The sequence below is a fragment of the Solanum verrucosum genome, unplaced genomic scaffold (genome assembly GCF_900185275.1).
Source record: "Solanum verrucosum unplaced genomic scaffold, falcon-dt-bn FXZP01000103.1, whole genome shotgun sequence".
Classification (NCBI taxonomy): domain Eukaryota; kingdom Viridiplantae; phylum Streptophyta; class Magnoliopsida; order Solanales; family Solanaceae; genus Solanum; species Solanum verrucosum.
Window position 1 is genome coordinate 5,209,097 of NW_026020048.1, and position 22,927 is coordinate 5,232,023.

At 34.3% G+C, this 22,927-nt stretch overlaps 4 protein-coding genes across 5 annotated transcripts in view; 2 read left to right on the forward strand and 2 right to left on the reverse strand.

The window, feature by feature from the left end:
* LOC125822796 (catalase isozyme 2) overlaps window positions 1–22,927 on the reverse strand; it is a 184,115-nt gene that overhangs the window by 77,333 nt on the left and 83,855 nt on the right. The window lies entirely within an intron of this gene.
* On the forward strand, window positions 1,557–4,683 carry LOC125822806 (G2/mitotic-specific cyclin-2-like). Its single transcript, XM_049502265.1, has 11 exons — window positions 1,557–1,988; window positions 2,078–2,219; window positions 2,337–2,393; window positions 2,559–2,604; window positions 2,707–2,847; window positions 2,958–3,080; window positions 3,406–3,495; window positions 3,576–3,797; window positions 3,890–3,988; window positions 4,087–4,265; window positions 4,351–4,683. The coding sequence occupies exons 1-11, from the start codon at window positions 1,934–1,936 to the stop codon at window positions 4,496–4,498; spliced, it is 1,302 nt and encodes a 433-aa protein (XP_049358222.1). The 5' UTR covers window positions 1,557–1,933; the 3' UTR covers window positions 4,499–4,683.
* On the forward strand, window positions 8,425–10,092 carry LOC125822804 (phosphoserine aminotransferase 2, chloroplastic-like). Its single transcript, XM_049502264.1, has one exon. The coding sequence runs from the start codon at window positions 8,513–8,515 to the stop codon at window positions 9,824–9,826; it is 1,314 nt and encodes a 437-aa protein (XP_049358221.1). The 5' UTR covers window positions 8,425–8,512; the 3' UTR covers window positions 9,827–10,092.
* LOC125822786 (protein GRIP) lies at window positions 11,184–22,754 on the reverse strand. 2 transcript variants are annotated; one of them, XM_049502247.1, is made up of 22 exons: window positions 22,571–22,754; window positions 21,432–21,940; window positions 21,112–21,227; window positions 20,224–20,393; window positions 19,538–19,631; window positions 17,806–17,892; window positions 17,631–17,711; window positions 17,255–17,380; window positions 16,484–16,592; window positions 16,329–16,408; window positions 15,021–15,149; window positions 14,826–14,926; window positions 14,440–14,573; window positions 14,244–14,341; window positions 14,053–14,172; window positions 13,895–13,922; window positions 13,733–13,791; window positions 12,720–12,791; window positions 12,597–12,644; window positions 12,278–12,383; window positions 12,088–12,146; window positions 11,184–11,639 (listed from the first exon to the last, which is right to left on the reverse strand). In XM_049502247.1, exons 2-22 carry the CDS (start codon window positions 21,931–21,933, stop codon window positions 11,529–11,531), a joined length of 2,430 nt encoding a protein of 809 aa, XP_049358204.1. In that variant the 5' UTR covers window positions 21,934–21,940; window positions 22,571–22,754; the 3' UTR covers window positions 11,184–11,528. The 2 variants fall into 2 exon arrangements, with proteins under 2 accessions (XP_049358204.1, XP_049358205.1); XM_049502248.1 differs by having other exon boundaries at window positions 11,272–11,639; window positions 21,432–21,924; window positions 22,571–22,682.

The window sequence follows — 22,927 nt, forward strand, 5'->3', positions numbered from 1 at the left end:
TGTCTTTAGTAAGTGTATGTTGTGTAATTTATTTAATGTCATAATAGTTGTATGGTATGATTATCTCATTTTAAAGTTATTCTGATAAATTTATAATTTACGTTGTCATAAAATTCTAGATTTTGTATGAAGAAATTCATTATATACCTATCAAACATGATTCAAAACTATTTGTTACGTAATTCATTCAATGCCATAATAGTTGTACATAGGGTTGTTTTATTTTAAAGTTACACGAATTTATAATTACGTTATCATAAATTTCTAGATAATAACATATTGTACATAATCAAGATTGAAATTATAAATACATTTTAATGAGTCATTGATTAATTACGTACGAACGACAAAGCCTAACTAGTCTTTCGTAAATCAATAATTATATGCAATTCATCCAATGCATAAGTGTTATAAGTACATATTATTATACATAATTAAGATTGAAATTCTAAATTCATTTTGACAAATCATTCGTATTATGTACGAACAGCAAAAATTAGTTAACTAACCAATAATAAGTAATAAACACAATTTTAATAAGGTTAATGCGTTTGTCTTTAGTAAGTCTCATGTGCAATCATCAAAAGCAGTAATAATTGTATCATGTATAATAGGGTTTTCTTTTCTATAAGTAGTTCTCAGAGTTTATAATTTGGTTGTCATAAATTACTAGATAACGTATTACACATAATTAAGATTGAAATAGCAAATACATCTCAACGAATTACTAAGTGCCTACGAACAACAAAGATTAACTAGCTCCCACTATTCATTTTTACTTATCTAGTTTAGAAAATTAAGAGATAATTTATCACTTAATTCCTAATTTACCCCTGTTCTTAACTAAAGTCATTTCAAAATATTAAACTTATTATCTTTAAAGGATGATATAATACATGATATAATTATCATTTTATTTATCACTTTATTTTTTAGAAATGTGTCAAATTAATACCGAACATTAATTAAAAATGGACGGATAAAGTAATTAACTAATCATAACATGCACATTTTCAACTAACACTAAAACATAGACAAATAAAGGAAAAGGGTACAAGTCATTTCACACACAAAATTTAGTGCAATATTAGTTCATATTTTGTCACATTCCACAAAAAGTTTCATCATATTTTCTTGAAACTATATTAGTAAGAGGAGCCAAAATAAGTGGAGCCCTATTCCCAAAAAGCCCAAAAATGTAAAAGTGGGCAAGAGCGTATAGAATGGGTCTTCTAAAAGTGCAAATCTCAATAAGTTAGATATTATTAAATGAGTTCAACATTTAATTATAGTAAGTTAATTAAGATTATACCACTATTACACTACTACTAACTAATTTCTTACACTAATTTGAAAGCAACGTCTACTTGTCATAACAAATCAGCTTTTAGGTGACCGTTGTTACCTAGCTGGACTGTAAAAGTCATGCTTAATTGAATCCAACGGCCCTTTTTTTTTACTAGCCGTTTCATTTGAATATAAGAATGAGATTTTGTCTATCTGTATTGTGTTTTTTTTTATATTTTTAACCAGACACATTCCCATTTTTTTCTCACATTCTCTATCTTTCTTCCCCCTCTTTCCATTTGTTTAAACTTTTTTCACAACTCTCTTGTTTCTTCATTGGTTCTTCTTAATCAAGATTGATCAAGATTCAATCTTGGTGGAGGGTAACTGAAGAAGAGAGTTAAAGATTCTATTTTTTTCCATTCTTGATTTGGGTTTTTTCAGTAATCAAGATTGATCAAGATTCAATCTTGGAGAGGGTTAAAGATTCTAGTTTTTTTTTTTTTCATTCTTGAGTTGGGGTTTTTCAGTTATCAAGATTGATAAAGATTCAATCTTGGTGGAGGGGGTAACTGAAGAAGAAGGTTAAAAATTGTATTTTTTTTTTCATTCTTGATTTGGGGGTTTTAGTAATCAAGAAAAAGAAATGGCAATCACTGATGAGAACAAACCTGCCTTGATTAAGCCATCTGCTGTTCAAGGTATAAAATCCTGTTTTTTTTTTTCTGTGTTAAGTTGCTAGTTTGTGATAAGTGAGTTTCTGATTTGTTTTTCTCTTGTCATTGTGAAGTGAAAGGTGGGGCTGAAATGGCTACCAGAAAGGTTGTTGGAGTGGAAACAAGAAGCAACCGAAGGGTTTTGGGAGCGATTAATCAGAATTTAGTGGGTGGTCAGGGATATCCTTGTGTTGTTAACAAGAGAGGATTATCTGAGTAATTAATCTTCAGCTTTAATCTTTTAGATTAGAATCTTTGATCATTTGTTGAGTCTTTATCATTTTTTGTTACTAGTTCTTTAGCTCATTTTGGTGATTTTCTTGTTTTTCTCAGTGAAAATGGAATCTGTGACAAGAATCTTCCTGTTCATGGTCATCGACCCATCACGAGGTTAGACATTAAAAAATATTAGAACGTTGCTCCATCTTTGTTTTTTGCCCCACTCGTGGGATTACATTGAGTATGTTGTTGTTCCATCTTTGTTTTGCTTATTTTGAATTTACATTTGATGTTCAATAAACTGATACTTTTATACAACTTAATTTGTCAATGAAGGAAATATGCAGCACAAATTGCTAGCTCCCAGAAACACAGTTCAGAGGTACAAGCTTTTAATGAATTGGACTTTACCTTTGTTGATCACTCAGATGTATAGTTTATAAATAACTTTGGGACATTAATAATCTTCGATTTTTTTGAACAGGAAAACAAGAAACCTAAGATAGCAGCTGAAAGTTTCAGTGTCTGGGAGGATGATATGGAGGAGAATGAGGCAGCTAATGATAAGCCTGTCCCTATGTCTTTGGAGCAAACTGAAAAAGTGTCAAAGGGCAAGGATCAAATGGTAACAAAAATAATCCTGTCTTTTAAAACTTTCATTAATTAATACTAGTATATTAATGTGTATGTTTTTAATTAATGAGCTGATCATTAAAGACATCATTAATTATTCAGGAGGTTGAAATGGAGGATATCTTTGAAGAGGCTGTAATAGATATCGACGGTGATGATGCAAAGAACCATCTTGCAGCTGTTGAATATGTGGGAGATTTGTTTGCTAACTACAGAACAATGGAGGTTAGTTTAGCTCAGTAACTTACTGGTGAACAGTTGCATAGATCCTTAATTCATAAGATTATCTGCTTAATTAAATGTTTATAGCTTTGTCTGATGTGAGTTTCAATTGTTAGTAAGGTTATGATGCATTTGAATGTCCGCCAATTTTTAAAAATCATTAGTTAGATCCGACATATCACACCTTTTTCCACTGTTTATACAACTTTACTAGGATAGATCCTATAGTTGCTTTTATTTATTTCAAATGGTAGCATCTATGTTTATGAGTTGAAGTTCGTCAATGTATGTGTTTGGGAATGATAAAATCATTGTCCATTATATTCAGGTTTATAGCTGTGCTTCTCCAAACTATATGGCACAACAGGTTGACATCAACGAGAGAATGCGATCTATCTTGATTGACTGGCTAATTGAGGTAAAGTAAATGTTCCCTCTTCTAAGTTGATAAATTTCTTCAAAGTATAGCAATTAATACTTGCTCATTCTGATCAACAGGTGCATCACAAGTTTGAGCTCAGGGAAGAGACGTTGTTCCTGACCGTCAATTTGATTGACCGCTTCTTGGAGAAGCAAGGTATTGTTAGAAAGAAGCTTCAGCTTGTTGGATTAGTTGCAATGCTACTAGCATGCAAGTATGAGGAGGTTTGTGCTCCACTGGTGGAGGATCTGGTGTTAATTTCGGACAAAGCCTATACAAGGAAGGAGGTTCTTGAAATGGTAAATTCTGGTCTCTCATAATAGCTGTAATTAGTATACTTTGCTCTACGTTTAGTATATAATATAAAGACGTTTTTTTCCATATCATGCAGGAAAGCATGATGCTCAACACACTGCAGTTTAATATGTCAGTCCCAACTGCATATGTTTTTATGCGAAGATATCTCAAGGCTGCTCAATGTGATAGGAAGGTTAGTAGCTGATAGTTCTGAATGTACAATACTTGTTTTTACATGTAACGAACACAATATTGATATTTCTCTAACTTTTACTCAATGGCTTTAAACAGCTTGAGCTTCTGTCTTTCATGTTGGTTGAGCTTTGCCTTGTGGAGTATGAAATGCTCAAATTTCCACCATCCTTCATAGCAGCTGCAGCAATCTATACAGCTCAGACCACACTCTACGGTGTCCAGCAGTGGAGCAAGACGTGCGAGGTGCACACAACTTACTCAGAAGATCAACTTCTGTAAGTCTACAAACTCCAATCTTCCAACTCAACACCTTGCTCTTCTTATTTAGTTACTTATTTCTTTCTTTTTCTTGCTGTTTAGGGAGTGCTCGAGATTGATTGTTGGCTACCACCAGAAGGCAGCAACAGGGAAACTAACAGGGGTACATAGGAAATACAGCATATCGAAATTTGGTTATTCAGCCAAGTGTGAGCCTGCCCATTTTCTTGTGCAGCAGACACAACAATAGAGGAGAAAAGAGGGGCATGTACAGTTATTACTAACTTTATATGCAATTGGGGATATATTGGGGTAATGGAGAATTTATAGGAAAAAAGATAACTTAGCAACTGTGGTTGCCCCGGGGAATTTCATTATTTCTTTTTATAGAGTTCATTGTTGTTGCACTTTTACTATGTTCATCAACATTTGAACATGCCTGGATTTTCAGTTTCAGTTACAGTTTTTCATTTACAAACAGAAATAAAAAGTCAAACTTTTCACAATTTTCTCAGAGTGGTTTTTGCTTATTGAGTTGGTTATTTATTGAATTTGCTTGTGCTCTCTTGGGTTTTTTCATCAAGATTGTGAAGACACTGGCAAGTAACTCACTCCTCCTTCCTTAATCAAGGTCTCGGGTTAGAAAGCATTTATGTGGGACTTTTTAGAATGCGGATTTAGTTGCGACTCCAATGGATACCGAACTCCAGGTGACGAACCAAAAAAGACCAAGAATTGCTGTTTTCATAAGGGGGCGTCCATTTGTGGGCTGATATAAAGTCCAACAATCTTAATGGGCTGTGATGCCTGTCAAATGAGAAAAACAAATGCTTGGAGGACAAGTATTTTGGTCAAGTATATTCTAAAAAGAAAAGGAAACCAAATGTCTTTTTTTTCCCATTCCGTGTCCGATGGAGTACCGATTAAATTCGGATGGCCATTAAGGGATGACTATTCCAATGTAATTTTCTCTGAAGCTCAAATCCGAAATTTTTATTAAAAGTGAAGCAGTCAGGTGGCACAATTGTTAAAAGCACCTGCCAATTGCCCAATTCGCTTCTCTGCTCCCTCCATTCCATTTTCTGACCATATACTAATTTTTTTTCATTCCCACCATTTCATTTATACTTTGCTTCATTTTTGCATTTACTTGTTCAATCTAACAAATCAATATAACTTTATTATTTTTCCTCATACGTCACTTATAAAGATAGTTTAATAAAAGTTTTACTATCAATATACTGCTCCTTGACGACATCATTCACCAACCTCACTGATTTATTTTTTTAGTTTAAGAAAGCACCTAGCTTCTAACATGAATAAAAAATAATAAAAATATCCTTATTTTCTCTTATAGTTCTATATAAAAATATTAAAATTGTAATAATTTTTTTATTCAAATTCATCTAGTGTTGAAGAATCCATGTCATATATTATATCTCGTATAGCCACAAAAATATAATTTGTTCTCATAATCCTAGGTACAATTTGACTTAATATGCCAAATACATGGACAACAAACACATTTTCTTGTCATAATAGCACGACACTACTTCATAGTAATTTTTTCGTATAATCAATTAGTACATGTTAACACATAATTTAGATTGCATACACGTAATAAAGAAGTGTTCACTGAAAATTGGTCCCTACTTTTGTCACCAACCTCACTAATAAGACTTTTTTAAGTATTCCACCTACTTTTGCCAACATCGATCGTAATATAATAGTGAGATTGTTCATCATTAATCAAAAAATTTAAATTTAAGCCTATAATTTAAATTTAATTAAAATTTCAATACAAGTATCGAACATCACAAAATGTTTTAAAAAAAATATAGTATTTCGCCTACCTTTTGGGACCCTCCAGTTTTTTTTCCAAGCTATTCTCTTAACATGAGGCATTAAAATGGGTAGTGAAAAGGTTAAAGTTACCTTTTTTGATTCGGCTGCCGCTTTAAATTTTATATTTTAGTTTCGAAAATAGTCTATATATACATTTGTTATACTCTCTCCCTTTCATATTATTTTGGGAAAAAGGGTTTGAAAATATTTCTACTTTGATCAAAATTGCTGTTATGATATAAAATTTTATGGAGGGCCTTTTATTTCTACACTATTTAATAGTATATTTTAAAGGTATATATGTGCTCATGTGAACATTATAAATATTGCATAATTATAAATAGTAACGTGTCCACGTGGGCACATATATACCTTTAAAATACATATTAAATAGTGCAGGGGTAAAAGGTCCTTTCCAAAGTTCGATATTGTTACAATAATTTCGATCAAAGTTCAGATATATTTCAAACCTTTTTTCTTATTATTTATTTACATTACTAAAAAGTTTTTCCTTAAATTATTTATCGATTTACAAATCAAAATAGAATAAATGTAATTTTCCCCTATTTTATTCTTAAATTATTTTTAAGAAAATATAAATATTACGTACAAAGTTTCAAAAAACTCTTCCATTTTTAATCTTGATAGATAAGACATATAATTTTTAAAGAAATGTATACATAAAAAAGTGAATAAATGACATTTTGGGCGGGGGGATGGGGGGGGGGGGGGGGGGCGGCGCAAATGAGTTGAATCAACTTAGGAAAAAAAATAATCATATTTCTTTAAGATTTTGCTAATCAATTTAAGTTACGTAAAGTTCAAAATGTGTCAAATTGATCCAAAATTCTAAATAATTTAACTTGGTTGTATAGAAGTTGAGTCAGCAATGTATTTAACAAATCTAAAATTTGACCAATTGGACTAGTTATACATATTTGAACAAAATTTGATAAGTTTAGCCAGAGTAGAATAAATTACTTGATTTATATTATATTGTAAAATATGTTTTAAAAAATAATTAGAAGCATATAATTAGATCTAGTCATTCAAAAAAATCGAATGTATTACTAAAATTAACAATATAAGAATATTAGTGAGAATCTTCTATTCAATAATTACTATTCGCTCCGTTTCAAAAAGAGTGGTCTGATTTGACTTGGCACGAAAGTTTAAGAAATTAAAGAAAACTTTTGAATTTTGTGGTCCTAAATTAAAGTTATGTCAAATGTACAAAATTGCCCTTAATTGTGTGATCTTAAACATGCCACGTGAAAAGCAAAAAGTAAAAAGTAAAATATTATCAAAAAAAGAAAAAGATCATTCTTTTTTAAACTAACTAAAAAGGAAATGAGGTGTGAAACGGGCGAGTACTAAATAAGAACTCCAAATCTACTTTACAGGAGTATTAGTTGACTATCTTAGTTTGATTTGGGTGGGGGCACTCACCATAGGATGTGTTTGGTATTTTAATTTTTTTTCTTCATATTTGGTTATTCAAAGATTTTACAAAAATAAGTTTTTTTTTTTTTTACTTCAAAATAAATTTACATCTCATCTCCATCCTCCAACACACTTTACTACATCCCACTACACTACTTTACCTCCAAACACATGGTGTTTGCCTCAATTATTCACTACTAATCTTTTTGAAATAATATTTTCTACTTGTGTACTTATTCTGTTTCAAAATAATCAGTACTTTTAGCTTGAATACACCTCTTAAAAAACTACTCAATCCTAAACAATAAAAATATATTTTCACAAACTTATTCTTAATTAAAGAAAAAATATTATAATTAATAGTTTTTTGTTATGTAAACAAAGATATTATTGAAAGAATAAAATCAAACGCGACTTAATTTGATACAAAATGAAAAAACTAAAACGTCAGTTGCTGTCGAACGAAGGAAATATCAAATACAAGAAAAATAAATAATAAAAAATATTTTCACATATAAAACATTTCACTTTGTACCAAACACACCCTTAGAGATAGTTTAATAGGTGATTAGAGTTATGCAGTTATGAATCATTTGGTAGTTATTCATGTATTAATTTTCATATAACTAGGATGTTTGGTTGATAATACAGAAATTCATATAACTACCGTAATTTATAAATTTTCTCCCAACTTATATATGTATAATGTATTAGTTATGTGAGTTTTTAAAATTGTCAATTAAATGACTTATTTCTTGCCTGTCTGGTGTCTACCAAATATTCGTAAGTCACACAAAAATTAAATACATGAATAATTTATTTTAGCAAACGACCATGTGTGTCAAATTTTCCACATTTCCCTAGTACTGCTGTATAAATAACACACCAACTTCTCCTTTTTTCCCTGCATCGCCCAACCCTCTCTACACACAGAGTCTCTAAAGGGAAGAAAAAGGCAAACAAGCAATCTGCAGCCATGGCTATGTCAGCTGCCACCACCCAATCTTTCCTCCTTAACAACAAAACCACCCGCCAGAACTACCAAACCCTCAAATCCGCCACCCACATCGCCGCCTTCCCCTCCACCCATGTCCACCCCACCACCACCCTAACCTCTACATACAAATCTATGTCCATTTCCTGCTCAGCCGCCGCCTCCACAACTACCACCCCCCTCCAAACACCCTCTTCCACCTCCTCAGATCGGGTCTTCAACTTCGCTGCCGGACCCGCCACCCTCCCGGAAAATGTCCTCCAAAAAGCCCAAGCCGACCTCGTTAACTGGCGGGGCTCCGGCATGTCCGTTATGGAAATGAGCCACCGTGGCAAAGAATTCCTTTCCATTATTCAAAAAGCAGAATCAGATCTGAGAACCCTTCTTAATATCTCTGATGAATACGCCGTTCTTTTCCTTCAAGGTGGGGCCACCACCCAATTCGCCGCCATTCCTCTCAACATCTGCTCACCGGATGACGCCGTTGATTACATCGTCACCGGTTCATGGGGTGACAAGGCTTACAAAGAAGCAGCTAAATACAGCAAACCCAATGTCATTTGGAGTGGCAAATCGGAAAAATACACCAAGATCCCGAATTTTGATTCGTTGGTACAAAACCCAGATGCCAAGTATTTGCATATATGCGCCAATGAAACTATTCATGGGGTTGAATTCAAGAATTACCCAACACCCCTTAACGAGAAAACCATTCTTGTTGCTGATATGTCCTCCAATTTCTGTTCAAAACCAGTAGATGTTTCTAAATTTGGTATCATTTACGCTGGTGCACAGAAAAATGTTGGTCCATCTGGAGTTACCATTGTGATTATAAGGAAAGATTTGATTGGAAATGCACAGGAAAGTACACCTGTGATGTTGGATTACAAGATCCATGCTGAGAACAATTCATTGTATAACACACCCCCTTGTTATGGGATTTACATGTGTGGGCTTGTATTTGCAGATCTGTTGGATCAAGGTGGATTAGTAGAGGTTGAGAAGAAGAATCAGAAGAAAGCTCAGATTTTGTATGATGCTATTGATTCTAGCAATGGATTTTACAGGTGCCCAGTTGAGAAATCAGTGAGGTCTTTGATGAATGTGCCATTTACATTGGCTAAACCAGAATTGGAAGCTGAATTTGTGAAGACAGCTGCTGGTGAGAAGATGGTGCAGCTAAAGGGACATAGGTCTGTTGGTGGAATGAGGGCTTCAATATACAATGCTATGCCTTTGGCTGGAGTTGAAAAGTTGGTAGCTTTCATGAAGGAGTTCCAAGCTAAGCATGGTTAAAACTATCTTGTTCTGGTTATACTAGTATTTTTCTTCTATGCTTTTGGCTTTTAATATTTGCAACCCTTTATAATTTTCTTTTTTGTGCCTTTATGTTCTGTTGGTTTATTTGAGTTGAGAGAGAGTCTGAATGACAACACTTGAGTATGTGTTGGTCCTATTGATTCTTGTGTACTTCTAGGAGTTTTTTTAGAAATATGGAAACTATTACTTAGTCCTATTAGAAGTTTAATGAAAAAGTATTTTCTTTTTGGTTTTTGGGTTCATTGTTGAGCAGCACTCACTCCATTTTATGAGGAAAAATTGCAATATGGTTGAATAAGTAGGCTGAAATTTCTTCTTGCCATATTATTTATTGATGTTACAGAATCATGAAAGAGAACATCACACCCTTGATTCCCCTGTTTGACTTGTAACTTGTTGCATAGTTCCACACCTCCAAAAAAAATCATTTGTTTTGGTCGGGTGGGCGTGTAAAAGAGAATCACGACAAATTATTTGTGTTTCAGAACTTAGCACTACTTCTTTTTAAAAAATAAAAGAAATAGATAAATGTATATTGGTGGAATAAGTTACAAACCTCAACCTCTTAAAGTTGAGGTATTGGAAGTTAAATATTCTAATTCAAGTTAGTAAAACTTATTTGTCAAATACTAATAACATTAAAGTACCAATCGTTGTCTATCTCACCAACCTCAACTAGTACACTAGACAGTGATGTAAACTTTACTAGTGACGTGCTATTGTCAATGCTTCATTTTTTAAGATGTAGTCTACAAGTTCAAACAAAGTTGTTTGCATCTTCCTGATTTCAGATATTTAAATACTAACAACTCAAGACCAACTTCCCTTGCCTTTGGTGTCTATATAAAAAAAGACATTGTGAGCAATGTTGATGGAAACTGCCAAGGGGTAAGTAAGACTACTTGGTTGCCAATCACAGCAATGGAAGGTACATTGCGTCTCACCAAGTGGCATGTTTACTGCCTGGCTAAAGACATCGTATTATCAAATTATGTATAACATACGATTTTACTCTATTTTTTTAGTCTAGGGGTATTTAATATATATCACATCTATTGCAATTCAACTTTAAAATTCCAACTATAGATGCTGGATGAAAATTTTCAAGTTCCTTTTCAATTTAACTAGTATAATTATTGGGGATTCATCGTTTTTCCTTTTTCCTCGGAGATTTTGGGAAACCAAAAACTATAATCACGAAGAAGTTAAGAAGGTAGTGGCTCTTCTCAAAATATGGTGAATATATATCTTTGTAAAGATGTTATTTTTAATAAGCTTCACCGTATTGAAGTTCTAGGGAAGTCATCAGTTCAATTGATTTCCTTACGCGATATTTACTACCAAAATTTTACAATTTCTAAAAATATGTGCTCTTCCTCCTTTCTCTACACCCAATTAAACAAAAAAAAAAAAAGGAAGAACGAAATACCTTTGGTATACATATCATGTGAAGAACGACAAGGGATGCCTACTCATGCTTGTGTTTTGTTCTTCCTTTGCATCACTTCTATACAACAAAAAGAAAATTCTTTGCACAAGGCATTTCTTTGTTAATTACATAAGAACACAAAAAATTCCTCTACTGTATCTCTCCTTCCACGTCTGCTCCAGACTATCCAATCTACTGAAGCTGGATTAGACAACATTTGGGAAGCATCTCTGCAGCCCTCATTGGCTGTTAAGAAAATGAGAATCTAGAAAATAGTGAGCTCCCAGATCCTGATGTATCTTTTGCTGGGCTGGCTTGAGCTTCTATAGAGGAGCGATAGGCTTGTTGGCACTTCCGCATCTGCAAATGCATGAGTAAACTCATGAGGTTTTCAGGTTATATTACACTCCTGTAGATTTACTCACTATTGATATATGATAATCAACATAGTAAATATCAGCAGGAGAACGATAAATACAAAAAGGTTTGTCTGCATATGCCTTCCAATTAAATTTATTTGAAACCTAGTCAAGTTATAGCACATTTTCAATTTCTAATCATTTGATAGAACCAGATTTTGCAATTAATAGCAAAATAAGATGATTATCAGAATTAAGTTCTCTATACCTGCAGTGCAAATACATACCATTTGAGCTAAAAGGTACCAAGTCACAATAAGTCTTAATGTATTTATTTTAACGGAGTAGGTCTAATAGATTCATGAATATTACTGAGATATATTGTCATAACCATCACCAATATTTTAGAAATGAAAACAGTAGTTTACTACTGGAAACAAGAACATCACCTCCTCAGGGCTGAACTGAAGAAGCATTGCAACCACAGGTAATAGAGCCTCCACTTCACCTGTGAAATATTTATCTCAAGCAAATTATGATGTAAATAATTACCTATGAAAGCAATTAGTTCAACTAAAAAAAATCTGTTTTTACAGGGAACAAATTTTAAACCTTTTCACTGCAACACTGAAAAGTTACCTGTCTCGAGAAGTTTTAAAATGACATTCTTAAGATACGTCAGATCTACCCCTTCCCTCTTCTGTGATCTATCCATGTTCCTAAGCTCCTCTTTCAACTTAGCTTCCTGCACTCATTAAGGCAAACTTATAAGGGAATCCAATTCAGAAGAAGTCCAAGTAAAAGGACAGCAAAGCATATGATTGTCTAAGCCAAGAACCAGCTGCCTAAGCCCACTCAAACATTATGCCCATGACTAAACAACTCAAGTCACCCTCCAGTCACCAAGAAAGGAGAGAATTAGCCATGACAGACACATGACTTCTATTTAAAGACATACCTGCTGGCTATGGAGACGATTTTCATGTTCGAGCTCTTCTATCTCCTCCTGAATCAAGACATCAAACTCTAATGAGGGAACTATCTCTTAAGAATATTGATGTTCTCGGAGCGAATAACTTACTTGAAGGGCTAGAATGTGACGTTGTGACTGAGCAAGCTCTTCTTCTCTTTGTGCTTGTTGTCTCGCCAAAACCTGAAGCATCAAGAGGTTTTAAGTAGTGGCATTGACTAGTGAGACAGAAATGGAGTCTCTGAATGCTAAAAACTAATGTTCTTAACTAAGGAGCCGTTTGTCCATGGATTAATTTTCCTTTTTTTAATTATTTTTTTCCAAAACACTGTTTGGTTATACATTGGACTGATTTTCTGAAAAAAAATTTGAAGTTGAGTTTTTAAAATTTAAGTGAAAACCCATATCCATTCACAAAATTTCAACTTTTTCCCAAGTTAAATGCATGTCCAGAGACAACTTCAATTTCCAAATATTCTTTTTCGACTTAAACTTCAAATACTACTTTTTTTTCTTTCTTTCATATATATAACAGATAAGGCAGGTGTGGAATGGTTGACTGGGTTGTTTAATGCTATTTTTAAGACGGAAAAAATGCCCGACGAGTGGAGGTGGAGTACAATGGTTCCATTGTACAAGAACAAGGGTGATATCCAAACTATAACAATTACATGGGTATCGAATTATTAAGCCACACTATGAAGATTTGGGAGAGAGTAGAGGAGATGAGGGTGAGGAAGGGAGTGTCCATTTCTGAGAATCAATTTGGGTTCATGCCGGGGCTTTCGACTACTGAAGCCATCCACCTTGTGCGGAGATTGGTGGAGAAGTATAGGGAAAGGAAGAGGGACCTTCATATGGCATTCATTGACCTTGAAAAGGCCTATGGCAAAGTCCCGAGGGATGTTCTCTGGAGGCGTTTGGAGGCTAAAGGTGTCCCGATGGTGTATATTAGGGCGTAAAGGACATGTATAAAGCATAAAGCATGTCAGACCATGTTTGGGTTGGACTTTAAAGTGTTGCCACTTATACTAATCTCTGTCTCACTCTTTGGTTTCCTTTTTCCCCTTTGCAGTAACTGATGAAAATATTGCACAGTAATGTAACTAGAAAATTGTCCATACTAGAATCTGCTGATCAGCATCTGAGGTAGTCGAATTCAGAGGATCCTGCTTGTCATATACTGTACAATCATTTCAAAGAGCAATATAAGTCACTGAAGCAGCTATTAAAGAATATTATTTTAAACTGTAGAATGAGCTAAAAGGTGCTGAAGATCTTCATACCTGTATTGGAATTGCCATTGTGATCGGCCTGATATTTGCAGAAGAAAAATCACAATTTTAAAAGAATGCCTAAATACACATGTTAAATAGGTGCATTGCTCAAGCAGATTCATGAATGACCAGTATGAATAGGTGATTGGAGACTGCTCCACACTTACAAAAAGTTCAGACTGAAGTTTGTGGCGAAGGTTCTCATTATCATCTAGAAGTCTAGAGATCTCATTGTCCTTCTCCTCAATCATCTTATCAGCAAGGTCACGAAAAGAATCAAGCTCTTCCTACAAGTTAAAGAACTCGGCGTCACCAAACTAAAAAGTGTTATGATCATATTGATGATTATAAATCACACCTTCAATTTTTTGCAGCTTTGTTTGAGGTCATCTAGTTCTTTTTGAACATTATCACCAGAGGTAACCACACTCTCTGCTTTAAATGCATCACATTTCACTGCAAAACAGTATCTGAAATTAGTTTTCCATCTGGAAACTGAATAAATGGCAATTCATAAATAGAAAGCTGATTATTATATCATCCTAAATAATTACATCGCCATGTTTCTTCTACATTTTGAAGGCTTATTTCCCATGCTTCCTTCTCTTTTTGGTGGGCAGAAAAAGCAGAATTGAGCTTCATTTCCATGCTTCTGATCCGTTGCTCTGTAGCACGAAAAGCTTCATCTCTGGAAATGATTTTAATGGAGAAGTGTGTCAATTCATTCTCTTTCAGTAAATAAGAAGCTAAATCAAATCTGTAAAAAGTCTGTACTACTACAAATTAGATTTAAAACTATTTTACCCGAGGGAGTAAATGAACTTAAGAGTGTGTCCATGTCAATGTTTGTGAGTATAATGTGTGAAAAAGCACCCCAAAAATAAACTGCGTATAATTTGCGTTCAGGTGGACATTGAACAAGTCATCAAACTCAGATTACCTGTCTGAAAGTTCCTTCTCATGATTAACTAAAGTGTTCTTTAGATCTTGAAGGGCTTTATCCCTTTCAGAAGAGACTGACATTACCTCTTTCTCCACTTCCTGAAAGAGCAAAATGTCTTAGCAACAATTAAATGACCTTAATGTTAAACTGTTAAGCCAAAGCATTTCACTAGTTACACCCGGAAGCATGCACCTTCAATGCTTCCTCCAGTGCTTTAAGTTGTTCGCTGTCTCTAGCAGCAGCCAATTCAGCATCCTTTCGCTGAAGAAGTGCGTGAGCACGAGCCTTGTAAGATGAAAATTCACTTTGAGTGCGATTGATCTGCAAGTTACCATAGAAGAGGAAATCATGAGATACATAAAACAAAGAACATATGTGTCAACCTTCGCTGCTACTTTCCCATAATTAATATTAGCCACTTTTCATGCAACTAACTCCCTAGTACCGAACTCTTAAGGAATAATTAAAGTCAATGACACGCTATTCAGCATCCTAGATTCATCTTAAAAAGAGCCATTCAACATCCTAAAATTGCCTGATTCTATCATTGCATAGTCTAGCAACTGGAAGAAAAATCTTTACCTGAATTCTCAATAACTTTAAATCAGTAAATACCATACTGTCAAGGCAAACAAAATATATGTACCTCTTGCAGATTCTTTGTTTCTTTTCTCGCTTCAAATGATTCTTTTAGTAAAATGTCAAATATGCAATTGGTGCACATATTTCAAGAAGAAAATAAGAAAAGTGCATAGATCCAATTGATATATAATCTTTTTGCCAAGAGGTTGGGAGGATGCCAATATTCAATTAATCTGTCACCTCAGGAGGATCTCGGATCTAGACATCAATAAAAACTCTAGATGCATTGATACCACCGACCAACCATCTCCACAACAGTCAACTACTGCCACTAACCAACCACCAACCACCTCCACCACCAGCCTCCATTGCACAACCACCATAGCCGGTCACCACCACAATCACCAAGCACCTTCACAACTAGTCACCACCACTAACCGCCTCCTTCACAAAACCACCAATACCAACCACCTCTACCACTAACTTCTATCTGACCAAAACCGGACACCATTGCACAACCATCATAGGCAATCTCCCCATACAATCATGACCACCACCACCTTACAACTACTGTTGCCGATCATCACCTTTCTTTCTAGTTTTTTTAGAGTGTGATTCATCAAATAAACAATTTATTTAACTCCCTGTTAATAAATATTTTCCAACATTTTGTGGATAAAAATTTATTCGTAGTAATTTACTTGAAATTCTATATTTATTAGTTTTAAAATAAAGATAAATTATCAACATTCAGATGCTGAAAAAACAATGTTAGTTTTTCAGCGTTCAGATCTAGATAAAATATTGAATATCTAGATGTGTATACGATTTAGACGTCATAATCTTATAAAAACGAACGGGACCTAAACATTTGTGAGAGGAGAAATACAGGTAAGAAAAATAAGAGATTAGAATCACCTCTTCTTTGGCCGCCATCAATTCAGCCTCTTTTGAGTTTAACACCTGAGACTGAGCAGATAACTGTGACTCCAGTTGACCTACAATGTCAAAACAAGTATGAGCTCCAAATTCATCTCCTAAACAAGGTAACTAACCAGCATACAGAGTTATACTTCTAAATTTGGCTGCTTCAATCTCAGCACGGATGCAGTTACTCTCAGCAATCTCCAGCTTTGTTCTGAGTGAATGGCAGGTGGTTTCCCAACTCTCTTTTTCTTTCTCCTAAACGCATCAAAACATTACAGAAGTAAAAACCAAACAAAGCAGATTAAACATCTTACCAGAGACAAGAATAAATCATTTAGAAAATGGTTATGCCAAATTAATTAGAGAAGCTATTTGCTCCATTACACAAAACACTTGAGCAAACCAGAAGTTATAGTGGACATATGATCAACTATTACTATGAAAGACTACATCACGGGAGATTGAGAATCGACCCTTATGGGGACACATCAAATTGTTAATCAAAAGGGGCAATTCTGAGGACATATTTAATTATGTTCCCAAACTGGCACTTGTATCAAGATTAAGATGACTGCTAAGGAGCAACTGCAACATTATTCTTTAAAAGATTAGCATTTTGAACTTTCATCCACCACTTTTACCTCTACTCAATTAAAAAGGCATGTGTTGGTAAAGGCATATTGGTTAGCAGAGAGTAACAAGTATAATTTAGGATTCCCAACAACTAAGCCTGTGATCTGGTGCTTGACTGCAAGTGAAGCAGAAACTTCCTTTTCAAATTGGCAATCTCAAAAAAGGAGTGAAGCTTTAGCAACTTATAGTCTTGGAATAATATATGTTGGAATGACTGACATGCACCGAAAAGAATCAATTCTGAATGACTTTTAAGGTCAAATTGAAAAAGTGTTAGTTCATACGTGTTCACTTTTCAGATGAATAATGTCTCCTTTAACTGTTTCAACAGCAGCTCTAAGTCTTGCTGCTTCACCAGTGGAAGCTGCATCCATCTCTGCAATCTTAGACTCCTTCTCTGCAACCAGAGTCTACAAGGAACAACACACGATCAGAACTCCAAATATCCAGAAGATACAAAATTGAACAACTAATACATAATAGACAGGATCCTAAGAATGTTGTGGAACCAACAATCCACTGAGCAAGAAATATAAATCTGTCATTTTTCAGATCATCTATACCTCATTAAATTACCAAAATATATATGAGCAAGATGAAATTGTTTTATATCTCTTGCATTCTTCCATCTCTGTGTACAATTAGGAATAGAATCATTACCCGCAGAGATGAGATTGTTTCAGCTGCTTTGCTTCTTTCAGCCAATGCCTCGGCAATTTGGGCTTCCAGACTCTCTTTTTGCTGATGTAAAAGAGGAATTTATTTAAGATATTAACCATTCAGAACTAAAGAAGGAAGCTAAAGCACCAGGGCAACAGTAATACTGCCTTTGTACCTTCTGGTGCTTTGAAGAGAGGTCTTCAATTGAAGCTTGTCTCTTCTCATCTGCTGCCTGCAGCAATGCTTGCATCTCTTCTAACTTCTGCAAAACCAAGATTCAGCAAAGATCCTCTAAGTTCAGGAGGTGTATCAAGAGAGAACTTAGACATAGGCCAAATATACCCACAATAGGCCATGAACCTTTACACATATCCTGGGTTTCGTAATTGAACAACCATTTTATTTCTAGCCTTTTCTGTCAACATAAGATTCCTGGTCCTCAAATTATCTTCTACTTCTCCTTGAAAAATACAATAAGCATCTCTGTAGACCTTGATAAACTTCTATTTAATCTTATCCATTTAAAAGCGAGAAAGCGCACAAGTCCATTTAAAAGATAAAATGTGTCTTTGCTTCTGGAATAAAACTATGTCCACTCTATCTACACTTGAAGTGCAGAGATTTACACTAATTTGAATCTGAACCCTGCTAGGCAGCTGGCAATCTATTTTAGATGACTAAATGCAAAACACAAGAAATCATAAAACGTCACCACACATGAAGAGTGCAATAAGTAAGGAAATACTAAAAGAGTAACCCGGGAAATGGATTCTTTTTACTGGATATCTTGTTCAAATGAGAACAATTATCATTAACACTGTCTAGATCTCAAAAGAATTAAATACATTTATCTGTAATGACACAAGGGAACAACACTAAAATCAGAAACTAATAAGCTGGCTAGCTAACATGACTATCCACGGGCTCTATCTTGAAGTGAGTAAAATGATAAATATTGATGATAAAGTGATGCACAAATTTGTTTTAAAAAAAATAAAATTATGCATGAATATTTTAGTGAATAAGTACATAAAACTAGAATTTCGTATATGTAAACCAGCAAGTATCTGAATTAGAAACTTAAAATTGCTTATTTAGAGATTTAAAACAGTTCTTAACTTGATTGACATGAGAATTATCTCACAAATTTCAGTTATTTGCAGTCCACTGCTTTATTTTTTATAGTTAATTTTTTTTCTTAAATTATGTTTTTTTATTTTTCATCTTGCCTTTCTTCTCAAAACAAACTTTCTCAGGCACCATCTTAGAGCCGCAGCTGACAAATGAAACTCTCCTAGAAATGTCTCCTTAGAAAAATCTTTTTACAAATTAAAAGAGCTTTAAAGATGCTCAAAACAAGCTTTCTCAGGCACCATCTTAGAGCTGCAGCTGGCAAATGGTACTCTCCTAGCAATGTCTCCTTAGACAAATCTTTTTACAAATTAGAAGAGCTTTAAAGATGCCCTTTTGCTAGGGAACAAAAAAACTGAATAGTTAACTTACCAACAATTTTCTTACAAAAGAAAAACAGTAAGGAGGGAGAGATCAGTTACAAATGCCAGACTGCCAAATCAACTTGCTCTATTTTTTTAATGGGTTCTTGGAGATCTACTTGTCTATTTACTAGTATGAAAACTTTCAACTAATTCTTCTTTTCTGCCTTTTTTTTTCACGGGTGTGTGCGCGTCAGGTGGGAGTGCTCATGTGGCAGCGTATATTCCTGCTTCAACTTAGAGCTTCACCACCTATGTACATAAACTTGAATACAAATACCAAAAGGATTTAAGAAATACTTAGAAGACAAGTAAGGACATAAGATTGACTCAGGAAGCCATTAAACAATCGACACTATCTGATTATAGGCATTTAACTTGATACAATATGTGAACTTTCTCACAGTTGCACACCTGCTCTTTCTCTAGAAGTGCCTGTTGTGATGCCTCCAGAGCATTCTCTTTTGGTGCCAAGGAACGGCGCAGCTCTTCAATGTTGTCTCTGAGCCTAAAAATCAACAAATTTGTGTACTGAAAATAAATAATGATAGAAAGCATCTTATGACTAGAAAATCCAAAAGAAAATTTCACATTTAGAAAAGCAATACTGATTTATTTATTTTTTTGATAACCAAGAAATCCATCTGTGACCCGCCTTTGGACCAATCACTTTATTGATATAACAAAATTGATACAACATCTGGGACCAGTTGACATGAACTAGCTTGGTATCTAAACAAAATTGACAATTCCAAAGCCTGATGCAACTATTTAATAAAGACTTGACTTCCGTCAAAAAAGAGAAAAAACATATTCTATCATTACTGCGAGCAATTCCAACGTGAAAAAGATGAGACAAATTGACAAAATGCTAGGTGATTATGTTAAAAGGTAATTTTCTCATTTAGTATATCGACACATGAAGATCTCAAGGGGTGATGTTGTAGCTCAATCAAGAAGTTGTTCGACAGGTAGCTCTGATGATATCTCTTTGTGTTCTTTTTTCTTTTTCTTCAAATCTAATCCAAATAATAAACAGATAATCCATCAAAATCACTTGTGGAGGAGCAGTGTCAACTAAGTTCACAAGGAGGACATACTTGTTGTTTGTACTTCTTAACTGTTGCCTATCCAAATCCATTGCTTTCAGTGCCTCCTGAGCGTGTTGTCTATTTCGTTCCAACTCTTGCTGCAATGCAGATAATTGAGAGGACGCGCGCTCAGATTTCTCATTGACATCACGAAACTGGGCCTCAAGATCATCTTTTTCCTAAAGAAACAGAATTGCAACAAAAAATAGTTAATTATCGTGATTCTTGCTTTAAAAATAAAAAAAATTGTAAACAATTAATGTACAACTTGAATAACTTGTCCACCACATTTTTATCTTAATGTCCAAATTTAATCGCATCTTTTTTATCAAGTAACAGATTTCATTGATAATAACAAGGTCAACATGGATGTATACAAGTGGTATACTAGAAAAGGAAAACCCTATAAAATATGGTCCTCACCAAAAGACACCCAATCCTCTATACAAACAGGAACTACATTTGGACATTAAGATAAAAATGTGGTTTTCAAGTCTATTTTAGCAGGTAGTTTCATGTCATAGTTACAGTCCATGGTACTCCCTATTCAATATATCATGGGCGACCCCTAGTGCAAAAGCAACAAGAAGCTGAAGGGCAATAAAGATGGATATAACGAAGAAAGATTAATGGAAGTGAAGCCTCGTTTGCATCTCCGGACGATTCAGAAAGAAAAGAGTTGTAAAATTTGAAGGAGATGAAAACCATCTATAATCAAAAGTTCTATCCAGTTTCATTTGTTGTTGTAGAATATATTATTATCTATAGAAGGTTTTGCTAGAACTCGGAAGGCTTTATAGAAGTAAAACACCTTTTGTAAAGTTGACCAAGTTATGATGAAAAATTCATGAAAGACATCAGACTTATCAAATAAAAGAGGATAGTCTCAGAATTTACCTTTTGCACCTCTTGAATACGCTGCTTTGCCCGTTTGTGAAGTCTGTTGAACTTCGAGTCTAGCTCTGAGTACTTCTCATCACGTTCTTTTATTTCCTGATCCATCTTATGTTGTACTATTCAAACAAACCATTTATAGACTTCAGAATAGCATATCTTCTTTATCAACTGAAACTAAAAAAGGAAAACCAAAAAATCTGCAACTAACAATGGAAGTACATCACCACACTTTTAGAACTTATCATAAAACCCAAGTTCTATATTTGATGTTGAATTCAACAAACATGAAGAAGAAAATGGAAGTCAAAGCAAATCACAACCTTCAGCAACTTTGACAGACAACTCTTGGGCCTTTGTGTCAGCTTCTAAGTATAGAGTTTGAAGATGCTTTAGTGCTCCCTCTGCAGCACCTCGTGTTTGCTTTTCCTCTAAAAGTTCTCTATTCAAAGATTTGATCTTCTCATTAAGGTCTTCTGAATTATCACTTGCCACATTTTCATGTGCAGCCGTTTTAATTTGTTGACCAGAGTCATCAGAATAGATGTTGATGCTTTGCCATCCCACAATCTGAGATTTCAGATATTCATTCTGGAAATTAAGTTCTACGAGCATTTGTACAAGATCATCATGGCTATCACCTGTATGTTCGTGACTATCACAAATTCTGTTATCCTTTACATGATCACTCTCAATATTGAAGCTATTGAACGGTGCCTCCGTTTTGGTAGCATCTTCCGTGTGATTATCTGCAGCCCCACTACTAATATCTCCCTCCATTATTTCCGCTTCTGCTTCTGAGAAGTAGGGATTAAACTGTTTCATCCATCAACTGCAATAAGTAACAATTACAAAACACAAAATAAATAATCCACTAATATGGATCACGTAACTCAGCATTATTAAAGAATCAAGATAAAAAAGACACAAACATTGGCTTCAAAAGCTCCTAACATCAACAAAAAAAAAACCTAATTTGAATGCCAAATTCTGGCAAGTAAATAAAAGTGTCATAGCAAGATCCACCGTGCTAATTTGATTAAACGGAAGCTAGTAAAAGTTTCAAAACATCATAATAAACTATCTCTGTATCACCATCTCACATTGATCACACCAATGTAGCTTTAGTTTCCACAAGCACAAAGGAAATTGCCCCCTCCTCCATTTTATTTTTTTTCCAATGAGCTACTGGAAACCCGATGGTAGTTGAGGTTTATCACCAGTTTCGCAAAGAAAATGAAATTTTTGAAAGTTCGAGAAGAGAATTTAGGCTTACTTCAACAGTTGTGCTGCAAAGAAATTAAACAGGTGCAGATTACAGTATCAACCAGATCGTACGATTAACTAAAATTGCACCGACCTCAACAGAGCTAAATTACCAATGCACTAACACAGAAAAAGGAGCAAAAATGTATGCAGAAAGCATCATTTAGATAAAATTGGAAAGTATTAAAAGGCTGACCTGAGAAGTAATATGGATGAAGCAGTGGGGAACTGCAGATCTAGATGCTTGTAAAATGTCCAAGCGGCAAAACGGTGTCTAAAATTATTATTGAGAAGAGTATCAATGGAGAAATCTCAATAATCCGCTAAAAAGCAGGGGAAGAAAATTCTGAGATCTCACGTTTTCCCTGCTACACCTTCCCGCATACTATCTGCGGTTTTATTTGTCATCTAATAAAAAAAATAAAATTTCTTTTAGTGTAGTTTCCATATTAATCTGATGTGTATTTTCAAATTCCTTTTGATATTTTTATTTTAAAAAAATAAATCAAAATATTGAAAAATATAATTTATCTATATTATTATAACCAGTGAA

Bases quoted from the DNA above. Each gene is read 5' to 3' on its own strand.
- LOC125822786 (XM_049502247.1), bottom strand. From the start codon at position 21,933: ATGAAACAGTTTAATCCCTACTTCTCAGAAGCAGAAGCGGAAATAATG. The intron at 16,593-17,254 runs GTATGAACTAAC...TGATGCGTTTAG, and splicing joins TTCATCTGAAAAGTGAACAC to GAGAAAGAAAAAGAGAGTTG. The intron at 13,792-13,894 runs GTATGAAGATCT...ATGATTGTACAG, and splicing joins CAATGGCAATTCCAATACAG to TATATGACAAGCAGGATCCT.
- LOC125822806 (XM_049502265.1), top strand. From the start codon at position 1,934: ATGGCAATCACTGATGAGAACAAACCTGCCTTGATTAAGCCATCTGCT. The intron at 1,989-2,077 runs GTATAAAATCCT...GTCATTGTGAAG, and splicing joins TAAGCCATCTGCTGTTCAAG to TGAAAGGTGGGGCTGAAATG. The intron at 2,394-2,558 runs GTTAGACATTAA...TTGTCAATGAAG, and splicing joins GGTCATCGACCCATCACGAG to GAAATATGCAGCACAAATTG.
- LOC125822804 (XM_049502264.1), top strand. From the start codon at position 8,513: ATGGCTATGTCAGCTGCCACCACCCAATCTTTCCTCCTTAACAACAAA.